Raw genomic sequence first — 11910 nt, forward strand, 5'->3', positions numbered from 1 at the left:
CACGTCCAGCTGGGAGGAGGCCTCGGGGAAGACCCGGGACTAGGTGGAGAGATTATATCTCCACACTGGCCTGGGAATGCCTTGGGATCCCCCAGTCAGAGCTGGTTAATGTGGCTTGGGAAAGAGAAGTTTGGGGTCCCCTGCTGGAGCTGCTACCCCTGCGACCCGACCCCAGATAAGCGGATGAAGATGGATGGATGGATGGATAGCATGTTTATTTAGCACACAGTACCCTGCAGGTTTCCACTTCTATGAAAATATCTAAATGAATTGAATTTTTAACCTTTACTTTGATGTTTTTTCAATGTTTCAACTATGTTGGGATCTCTTGCTTTAAATACAATTTTTAGGATGGCTGACACAGCCTCATCATACCATGGATACTTGATGTGAAAGATTCTGTATATGTATGTATAGGCTTTATCCACTATACACAAGCCCCAGTGACATTTTATCATACATAACTAGGATTCACTTGAGATGCAATAGAAATATGTTTAAATGGCTACAAAACACAAGGCTGATAATCATCATCATTATCATGTGGATTTGCTCCGCTCTCTTTATTTTTCCCCTATTAGAATTGGGATTTATGAGAACAGTGTGGTCACTTTAATTTTGTGACTTAATAGAAAGAGTACCAAAATATATATTTTTTTCTTTACGGGATGCTCTTTTATCTGGCTGGCTGCCACAAGAGATGAAGCCATGATAGCATGCTAGAGGTTTCCAGGATGCGTTGGGAGTATGTGATATTGCAGACTTTGTGGTGAGACATTTGGTCCTTTTTTCACAGGTTGCACTGGACATGGATAAGAAATCAAAGCCAAGATGAAGGTGGAGAGTTTCCAGTTCTGTGACATTATGATGGTATTTCTATTCGCTAATGATGTCCTCCTTTTGCTTAACAGACTATGATTTCCTGTGTGCGGTGGAGAGTTTTGCTGCTGAATTTTTGACGGTGTCAGAGTTAAGCTCTGGTTCCCATTCAATAAAGGGTCATTGGATAATGCGCCAGGAAGATGAAGCACCTGCAGAAATTTAGGCACTGTGGTGGCAGTATTTAACCACAGTGTATTTTTTTTAAATTTACCAGTCTTTACCAGTTTACCAGTTTTTATTTTGATCTTAACCTACAGTATGCTCATAAGTTTTGTGTAGTGGCTAAAGGAATATGGATTTCACCAGCCAAAATGAGGTATATCCACATGCCTACTGAACTCAGTATCTGTGACACAGTGAGGGGCCAGGTAGTCCAGAGGGCCTCAGAGTTAAAGGGTAACTTCAGTGTTTTTCAACCTGGACACTATATTCCCATGTTTTCACGTCTATGTAATTAATTGAGACAACAGTTTTTCAAATTAGTCCAGTATTGTGCAAGCGAGCTGCAGTCTGCAGCAGTGAGACAGGGTAATTGTGCCCAGTCAAAATAAATCCACTTAAATGCTTGTTTTTGCCACTGACAGGCTTAGATTGTTAATATAAGTGTCTGACGACATTATGTAACGGATCCCTACAGCTCCTGGTGCCTAAGAATTCAAAAGGGGCCAACTGAGGTTGTTTGGTACCTGGTAGGGATGTCATCCTCTCATGTGTGTCCCTTTGAATGTATAGGACAGCCCAGGGCAGCCCAGGAAGTGCCGGAGAGGCATGCTGGAGGGTCTCCCAGCTGGCATGAAAGCTCAATGGGATCACCCAAAATGAGCAACGGCTGCAGGAAAATATGTCAGCACTGCTGCTTGTCGCCTCAAACATAAAGTGAAGAAGGACAAGAAATGATGTGCTGCCTATCTGATTAATAAAGACCCTAAAACTAACAGTACCTGATGCCAATATGTGCCTATTTAAAATAAAATCTGACCACATAGCTATGTATATATATATATATATATATATATATATATATTCTGACTGACCACATTGAATCCAAAAAGCAGTTCTTTGTTCATTGATGATGAAGCATAGATTTCTAAAATGTGTATGTTCTGTCAAGTACCCTTTCCTTTGGTCAATGTATTCTTTCTGACTGTTAATACAATGAGGGATATCTCGAATCTTTTCATGTGAATTTAAATGCCCCTTCTGCCTGCTGTATTTTCACTTGAAAGGTCACAATGGCCTTATTTTACTGCTGAGCATACTGCACAAAGAATAGCACTGTGAGCCTTAAAGTACCACAGGGATATACACGGAGTGAGTGCTTGGGGAAGGGACACGAATATTAAGGTAGTTTTGGTAATGACAATCAACCACATAAGAGCAGACATACAGCTGTATAATTCCCTTTTTACTAGGAAGGTGAATGTGCAGGGACAGTATGTCTTGAATATCATATGCATGCAAGAAGGAAATGACATCCTTCTGTGGTAGACAGAGGTTGAACATGACATCTTGCTGCTCAATATGGAACAGACCTTAGGGGGCAGGTTGTTAGAGAGATGCACAATCCAAAGTGAATGAGGGATGGAAGGTAAGTGGTTGCATAACTGTGGACTGGAACTGTTTTGGTTGTGTTGGTCGGTGCTGGCTGACGTACATTTCATACACCCAATGGAAGCACAGGGACAGGGATGGGCTACAAATGGCACTTGCGAGTGCTGTTATAAGTAGGTCAGTTGATTTAATGGTGCTCTTCACCTGAAGTTTCATCTCCAAAAGCTGCCTGCGACGTGCTCCAATATACAACTGAAATGCACACTGGTACTGTAACTGTGTTTTCTGCTCGAACAAAGCTAATCTTGATTATTAAAACTGTGCTCTTACAGATTAAATTAATCAATATTACTCTCTGGTAGACATATGATTCAATACTGAGGGGTGCATAACCCTCACTCTCATCGAGTCAGAGGGCAGAGGATAACCACTGAAATACAGTCAGTGCTAATCCCTGGTGTTACAATTGTCTGTAACAACAAGGCAAGATTTAATATTCAGCTTAAACACTTCATATATTGCTGGATGCTAACTGTAGCCCTTTGTTAGCATCATATGTGAGAAATACAGAAGCAATCTGATGAAAGAATACACATATACAGGATTTACCTATGGCTTAACCCTGTGATTGAGGAGAAACAATGTCCTTTATGAGAAAATACAAAAGTCATTTACTGAGTTAATACCCTGGAATGACCTGGAAATATATTGTGACACATGAAGATAAATACACCTCAGGGTTGCATGTAATGAAATAGAAATAGAAATGTGCACTTACACAGCAGAAACTGCTTACATCTAATAAACATGTTTTCATTTTTCTATTCACATCTCTTTTCAATTTATTTAGATCTTCTCCTACTGTATGTTGCTATGTACTGTATCAGACTTCTGACTTTCATTGTAATCCCTCATACATACACATACAGTATATTGTACAGTCTGCCCTGCTCCTTAAAATTTAGCCATAGCTCCTCTTTGGCTGATAATTATGAGACATTTTATTTATCTTTGTAGTGGGAAAAAGCCTCACCGCATGTCTTTCCACCATAAAGAGATCAGAGTTTATGGTCAGCTGACAGGAAGTGTCTTGATAAAGTCCTCCTCAGCAGGAATGACTGTAAACACCAAGGTCCTGTGGTGGCCTCATTATCCTTCCTGCTTCCAGAGAAAAGGCCATTTAAATAGGGACTGTATTCACATTGAGACTGCAAAATTAAAATAAAGAAAATCCATGTACAGCAGACAAAAAAGCAGAATATTTTCTAACCCTTTTTGTTTGAAAATAGAAGATAATATCCCATGCAATGAGTACCAGAGTAATCTCCTCTGCGGCTGCCGCTCTACGATTTATGACTTTATACTGTGATCTTATCCCTACTTTAGAGGACATGACCTTTATTGGATAAATACTTGACATCGTGTCATCTTTTATATTAATACTGTACTTTAGTAATGGCCTGTGTTGTAACATCACACTTTAACTCAACATGTTGACCCCCTTTTTATTCTGACCCCTGACAAGCAGCAGCTTTTTCCTTAAGTGGGACCTAGATTTTTGTATTCTCAATATGCAAACTAAGATTTACTGGACATTGTTAGAAAAGCTAGTTCAGCCAATCACAAATTGGGAAAGTGTTTTAGTTGCATCTGCATGGTTTGCATATTGATATTGATTTTAAGTTAAAATAAGTCCCATTTGGTTCTGGAAAATGTTGTGGTCATGGCCGGTACACAGTTCAAATCATCAAGCACATATGGATTATGATTTCAAACGCTCAGAAAACACTAAGGTACATGCTTAAAAACACCAACCACCTCTGCGTGACAGTAGGGACTCTTTAATTTATACTCCAAGCTGCTTGATGATGTAATATTTAACACTACTTTTCAGCAATGTTTATTATCTAAAAGAGAAACAGCTCTAGATAAACTGTTCACTCACACTACTGTTAAATACAATGACTCAGTAAATGCAGCGTAGCAATGATAATGCGTTCTCTAATAACAAGCTGTACTACTCTTTCTAAAATTGTCTGTCTGACGCAGCACACTAAGCCAATCTGAGGATGTCTTTATCATAGTTAAATACCCATAAAACTCGTTGTTTCATAAGACGTTTCGATATGAACTGGAGAAGTTATTGACCCCAAAAACTCTAATCTCTATCTCTCTTCCTCTCTCCCTCTGTGCTGCCTCCCATTCCATCACCCCAGCGAACAGGAAGAGATAATCTGCGCAGAGATAATCTGCGCAGAGATTATTGCGAGATTAGTTGTGTCTACTGTATGTTGTGTGTATGTACTCTGTTGGGGTAGCTAGGCTCGTGGTCGACACAGAGGCAGATGGAGGTAGGGAAGAACAGATGCAGGGATGGACTGAAGGTAGACAAAGAGACAGGTGGGCAGATTCACAGTCAAAGACAGATAGTCAGCCTGACAGAAAAAAGCAAAATGAATAGACAGGAAGGCAAAAGACAGACAGTGACATGTGGCTCTGCCTGAATAAGACTGAAAGGTTGTTTACTGGCAACCATTTATGTTTAAAGCGACCTGGTTGGTTATTTTTGATGTGCATGTTTTCATACTTTAAAAGTCACTTAATGGCCTTATCCCAGTATTTCCTGTATGTTTGTCTGTATAGAAACCACAAAACATACAGCAACTATGTTGAATATTTTGTAATGCTTGTGTTTTACTGTATTATACACCAGTGTGCAGCGCTAAGCCAGTGTCAGCTGTCCTGAATTAGCACCATTCACACAAGAACCACAGTAAAAAGCACCTTCTTAAATATTAAAGGTCAAACAGCTGAAGTAGGAGAAGTGCCAACATTGGACTTATTAAGTGTAAAGGGTAACAGCCACAATGGTTGATCCGTATTACATACAGTTTCTTTGTCAGCATCATTGTAAAAGTTCACTATTATTGCTATCAGTTACATTCATACAATCACGGCATGTTGCCAACCCAGTTTCATAGTACCACAACAATCTGTGGCTTTATATTATTTTACATACAAATGATTCCAATGATACTGTGAGGTTTACGGATTTTATATTTGGGCAAAAGAGAGAACTGGTCTTGGAACAGTACTCAATATAAGCAGAAAACCCTTGGTGTCAGAATCTGTATCAGGAAAGAAAAAGGGGGTTCTGTGCATTCCTAGTTCACAAGTTCAAAGTGAATTCTCCCTTCACTCTATCTTTGATATACCTTTGGCAGTTTGGCTTGCATCAGTAAGACAATACCTGGTCCTTGGTTGAAGAAAAGTTGATGATTGTTGGTTTTAAATGCATTGTCTTTCTTTCTTTCTTTTTGTATTTTTATTTATGTATTGTCTTTATTTATTTAAGTGAAACAGTGATGATGAATGTTTCTCTGTGACAGAGATGAAGAAACACTTTCACGACAACATTTTTAGCAATTCTTTAACCCCTTCCTATTGCAACTATCAAACTGACATTTCCAGGTTTGCTGTATCTGTGTGTCTGTATGCAGGCAGGTATGTGTGTTTTCTCTACTGCCAATCTCATATCATTTGAAAGGGCAGCAAAGAGGGCCTGGAGTGTCTGGACTGAAGTGAATGCAATACATCAACTGCTGACGTGTAATGAAATAAAAACGATGTAGGTGCTGTTGACATTGGTAAAATGCTCCCCTGACCATAATGATAGACAGCCAGACAAAGTTAGACAGAGAAAAAAAAACATATTTTTAGAACCAGGATGGAATTTGAAATAACTGTCTCGGGATACTTTTTCATTGACAGCTTTGGCCTGTCCTTTTCCCATTTTTTTCCATTTGTGGTGGAAACTACAAAGCAAACCTCCAAGCTACTGTACATTAAATACATTTAGATTCTTACTCAGTTCAAAAGACCAAAATGTAGGCAATGCATAAAAAATAGCATAAACTACTAGACTATGAACGAGCAAGTCTAGTCAGTTTTATTTATTTAGCCAAATTTTACAAGGCGTATAAGGGCCATTTTTGATGAAAAAAATTAAATAATTACAGAGCCAGGGAACTGGGGGTTATATTTTGAGAAAAAAAGTAAATTAATGAGAAACAAATCTGTGATATTCTCTTGGATTAAAGTGGTAAATTTGCACAATTTCTGTCAGCAATAATACATCTGTATAGACATAAGAGAAGATGTGGAGCTTTCACACACATAGTCAGATACGAGGGACTGCAACAAAGCCACTTGTATGTCTCAGTGTAAGCATGTGAAACACCTCTTTTCTAAATTTGTGCAGTTCTTCCCCAATTTGTTAGAACAGAAGGAAGTATCTCCTAATATTAGTTATTAGCTCTAAGTAAATAATTTGCAAGGACAAACACGAACACACACACACACAGAGTCACATACAGAGTCACTCACACTGTGACAGTCATAACCACGCAGGGGAAAATGTCAGTCTCTTTGTCAAGCAGAAGAGCCTGACAGAATCAATTAGCAGGCAGGGAGAATGGAGAATACTAGATTCAATTAAACTGACAGCTTTCCCCATAGGCACACCGCTCACTGGGCCATTATTCAACCAAACTGAGTGTGTTTGTGTGTATGTGAATCAAAGAGAGAGAGAGACAGACTGAGAAGAAGTGTGTGTGTGTGTGTGTGTGTGTGTGTGTGTGTGTGTGTGTGTATTTCTATTTCTATTTGAGTGTGTTGGAAAGAGTATGTGTGTGTTTATCTTGAGGAAGAACTAATTTCTCTCCATCTGCCCCGAGGTCAGCTAGCTCTGTTAGGGATTTAGACCCGCACAAACAGAGTAAAAACCTAATCCCTCCTTCAGCCATCCCCACCAAGCCACACACACACACCGAGACCATAGTTCAAAGAGCAGCTTTGGTCTCAATACAGATTCATAGGCCACATTAGCATTAGTAGGAAAATGGTTTTCTGACACAGGCTTTGAGGAGAGCTCCGGCAAGGGGAGATATTTCTATCAGTCTTGATTACAGCCACATGTACTGTCTCTGGCAGTGATGCTGTTGGCGTTTCAGAACATTTGTGGCTCAGCCTAGAGGCAGTTACATAGCCATAGCAAGGGAGTTCAGGGGCATTCACCCTGGGAGATAAAAATGTCAAAATCAATAAGGTGAAAGTATCTGCTAACATACATAATGGACAGTATGTCTTAATGAAACAGCACAGTAGCTGAGTCTGGTTGGGTGTGTGTAGGTTGAACTTGATTGCTGGTGTTATTATTGTACACTGAGCACTCAATCCATCTGTAAGTTGCCTTAGAGAGTGTTGTTGTTAGTTATTCATCTGTAATGTACAAGTGTATTTGCTGTTAATGTGATTGAGTTTGTCTAGTGATTTTCATAAGCACTGAATACATTTCTGGAAAGAAAAATTACCCGCAGTGTTTACAGACCTGTATTGGATTAAAGTTTGCAGTCTGGCTATTCTGTGTCCAACATTTTGCTTGTACTGAATATGAACAGAACCTCGTCTTTTATATCTGTTCATCTCTGTCCTCATCTAATCCGTTATTCAGTTCAGCTTGTACCACAGATATAAAAAGAGAGATATAAATGAATTTATAAAATGTAAACTTGACCAGGCCAAACAATTGGAGCTGAATGGGACGATGAACCCAACAAGATCCTTTTTTTTTGTTAACTGTTAGTGAGTGACTGGCTTCCCAAGAGGCATTTTGTTTAATAATCCAGTATAGTGTTGACTGTAGTAAAACAGAACAAATCTTTTCAAATATTTGATACACATATGCATATATAAACAATAGAAAGTTAAGCTTGAATACACATACATTATCTGAATGTGGGCAAATAACCACTCTGTTGTATACAACTGGCATCCCATTAGAAACAGCAATATACGTATAAAGAGCTATGCAAAGTTTTAAGATAACTGCAGTTAGAAATCTCCTGAAATGAAGTTCCAGTCCATCCTTTTCAATGCCCATATCTTTCTCGTCTCTAAACCTGGACTAAGCTGTGTGTGAGATGGTCACATCTAGCTGACTGGGGCTGCAGACACACTGCAGAAAAAAGCAACTCCACATGCCTCTAGTTTCATTTCTGTCGTATATCTTTTCTGTCTGTTTTAAGAAGATCTGGAACAATGGAACAGAAGACAGTACAAAGGGAGAGAATGAAGAAACTGTAGTCGGTGGCCTCTGATCAAAGACCATATGCATATTTTTATAACAAATCAATCACTGTTATTTGTCCACCATAACAAGTCTGTTGTCTCCACAACATTGTTGGCTACTGTAATTGCTTTAATCTTCTTTTTTTCAGTTAACTACATTACTGAAAGCCCGTACATGTTACATTCAGAGGCTTTGTAACCCAGTGGTGGACTGTAGTATTTTTTAGATTAAAAAAAATGTGTATAATCAGAATACTTTTTATACATTATATACATCTCTGATGCTAAGGTTTGAACATCCAGTTACCGTCGCGGTCTCAAACGTGTAATTTGTATTTTTACATTCTATTTAAAATATGTTTTAAATAAATGCAACACAATCAGTACTGCACTGGCAGGAAGAATTGTTTTTAAAAGGGAGAGTAACACCACTGCGAAATGCAGAGCGCTGATGTACGGAGCTGCTGCCAGAGTATTACTTGCCTCCTTAGTATTGCAAGAAAAATTCTGACCCAATTTCCATGCAACTTAAACCGGACAAAATCAATATGCTTGTCTTTTTAGCCGAAAGGCTGCATCTATAAATCTATCCATATTACGTGTTTATTTTGGGTCCCAATAATGACACTATTATGGACGACCGATCCTGACAGATTCAGAAATAAATACAGAAATAAATAAATGCTCAATAAATAAATAAGCATCCGATTAAATACACAAAAAAATAAAGTAAATAAATAAATGTAGGTAGTAATTAAATTATACAAGGAGACATAAATGTATATATCTATTTTAATTACCTTATTTATTTATTGTCTGTTATAATATAATTTTTATATAATTATAATATATAAAAACTTAATTTATTAATTACTTCTTTTTTAAATGTATTTATTTATGTGTGTGTTTTAATATTTTTGTCTGTTTTATTCTTGCGTTGCATTTTCTACCCTATTAATTTTACCCATGGTATTTATTTCTGCCTGTCCTTTTTACATTTCTGTATGCATTTCTGCCTCATTATGCAAATGAGGAGGGGATGTGTTTCAAGGGGTGAACTTCTCTCCTATTGGTGGACCAGTCAGAAGGGAGAGCTCTAGGCCTTCTCTGACTGCAGACATCAACGAGCTGCTCCTCACACAGTCAGATAGCTTCCTTCAGTGCGCTGAGGTGTTTAGCAACTCTCTTTGAAGACAATGCTATCAGCCATGTCTTCCTTCTCTTTTCATGTAGACGCTCCGACAGACAGTGCTTTCAGTTTGCTGCATGCATGGACACAGAACTGTGGTATAGGGAGAAGCACACGGTCAGCTAGCTGCAGCTAAATCTGGAGTGCACTCGTGAGGAGGGGATGTGTCTCAAGGGGTGAACTTCTCTCCTATTGGTGGACCAGTCAGATGGGAGAGCTCTAGGCCTTCTCTGCCTGCACGCATCAACCAGCTGCTCCTCACACAGTCAGATGGCTTCCTTCAGTGCGCTGAGGTGTTTAGCAACACTGTTTGAAGACACTACTAGCCATGGTCTTCCTTCTCTTTTCACGTGGACACTCTGACCTACAGAGTTTTCAATTAGCGACTTATACGCCCACAGAACTGCAGGAAAGTGAGCTGTTGTTTCTGAGAGCCACATCAGTTAACCGCAGCTAAATCTGGAGTGCACTCCTATTCGAGTATTTACGGTAAATGCTCCCACATGGAGCAGCTCGTTGCTCTTCTGTTTTCAGCTGCTGTTTCAACAAAAACGCTATTCAGGGTGAAAATTCAACCGTGGTGTTGTGTCGGGAGATGCAGTGACTTCACCAGCGGTGAGTATTATGAATAATACATGTAATCTGTTAAGCTATGAGGAGAGTAAAAGTCCGTTAGCCGCTAGGCTAATTTATGTAGTGCTAACATCATATAGGCTAAAGCTCTTAAGCCAAATAAACTAATCTTAACAGTTACCATTAAGAAGAATTTTATGCTTCTGTTAAATGTGATTGCTATTAAGCCGTGTTTTATGTGTGGTGGTGAAGTCAATTTAAAGTTAACTTTACTGCACTTAACCAGTCGAAATGATTTAATGAAGGCTAACGTTAGTTACTGTACTTCTATGTCTTACACAGAAAACACAGGAGGAGGCATGCGGAGAACATAACCATATTCTTCAGAGGAAAAGAAGGAGAGCAACAAAGAAAACAATCCCCAAACAATAAAATAAATTCCTTTTATATTTCCCTGCCTTGTTTATGTGTACATACAGAGGAAGAATGAGAGAACAGCACACATTTCATCGTTACTGTGTGTTAGAGCATGGGAGAACAGTGGATACTTTTAATACAGCCCACACCCCTAATACTGTGTAACTATAACAAGTAGAGAACAGAAGAAAAAGGTGTTTTTTCTTTAGAACTGTCTGCATAGCTTATTCATCTTGTGTAATGAATGAAAATGAATAGGCCTACTAGGCTCCTCTCTGCTTTGACATTTAAGATTAGCTTGTTTGATCCACCTTCATACACATGTGACATTACTGTACAACTTGAGAAAGGTGAGTTGTTTTCTGCTCCAGCCTGCCTAAAAGAAAGCATTTTGGGGATTAAATGGACTTTATTAGCTGCTGCAGAGCAGGATCAACTCAGAACAGACTCATTTCTCAACTTATTATTCAAAATCATGCAACGAAGAAGAAGAAATGCATAATAAATCAACTTACAAATACTGTACAGCATGTAGTCTAATGGACAAGGCTTGTGTTATAGCTGACTTGGGCAGTGAAATGTTTATTCTTTTTAATTCATGTGGTCATAGTTGTCCACAACTCAAATCAGAATTTAAGAAGAAATGTTTTATACCACCTCAAGAGAACTTCCTATCAGAAAGGTAGGAAGGTATTTCAAATGTACAACTGCAGTACGTATCTAAGTAAAGTAATTTCCCTGACATTTTTGTGTTATTTTACTTTTAATAGACGTATGTAACAGGTTTTATACTTCCTGTGAGTATAATCCAATCAATCTTATTTTCATACCGTATATCCGTTGTGTAATTTGATAAATGATGTTGTATGTGGTGCTCGCATCGTGTACTACTGAGACTTCAATGCCCTCTTCAGAGAAGACTCTCAGACTGCAACATGCGTCTTTGTAAAGAGAGAAACGGACAGAAAAAGTCTCTAACTCTGCCTGTCAGCTCGCTCTGCTCTGTTAAAACTGAATTTACCATACAGAACTGAATACGAGTGCACTCCAGATTTAGCTGCAGCTAGCTGACCGTGTGCTTCTCCCTATACCGCAGTTCTGTGTCCATGCATGCAGCAAACTGAAAGCACTGTCTGTCGGAGCGTCTACATGAAAAGAGAAGGAAGACA

General features: G+C 38.8%; 1 protein-coding gene across 7 annotated transcripts in view; it reads right to left on the minus strand.

Moving 5' to 3' along the window:
- Nucleotides 1–3476: 3476 nt before the first annotated feature.
- The window catches only part of zgc:172282 (leucine-rich repeat and fibronectin type III domain-containing protein 1-like protein), a 136508-nt gene continuing 128074 nt past the window's right edge, over nt 3477–11910 (minus strand). For 6 of the 7 annotated variants that reach the window (XM_046074896.1, XM_046074901.1, XM_046074895.1 and 3 more), the window contains exon 9: nt 3477–3594. In XM_046074896.1, coding sequence (XP_045930852.1) covers nt 3492–3594 — 103 coding nt within the window. In that variant the 3' untranslated portion in view covers nt 3477–3491. The remainder of the gene's footprint in view (nt 3595–11910) is intronic. The other variant, XM_046074902.1, reaches the window with a different exon arrangement.

The sequence above is a fragment of the Micropterus dolomieu genome, linkage group LG17 (assembly GCF_021292245.1).
Source record: "Micropterus dolomieu isolate WLL.071019.BEF.003 ecotype Adirondacks linkage group LG17, ASM2129224v1, whole genome shotgun sequence".
Lineage (NCBI taxonomy): Eukaryota > Metazoa > Chordata > Actinopteri > Centrarchiformes > Centrarchidae > Micropterus > Micropterus dolomieu.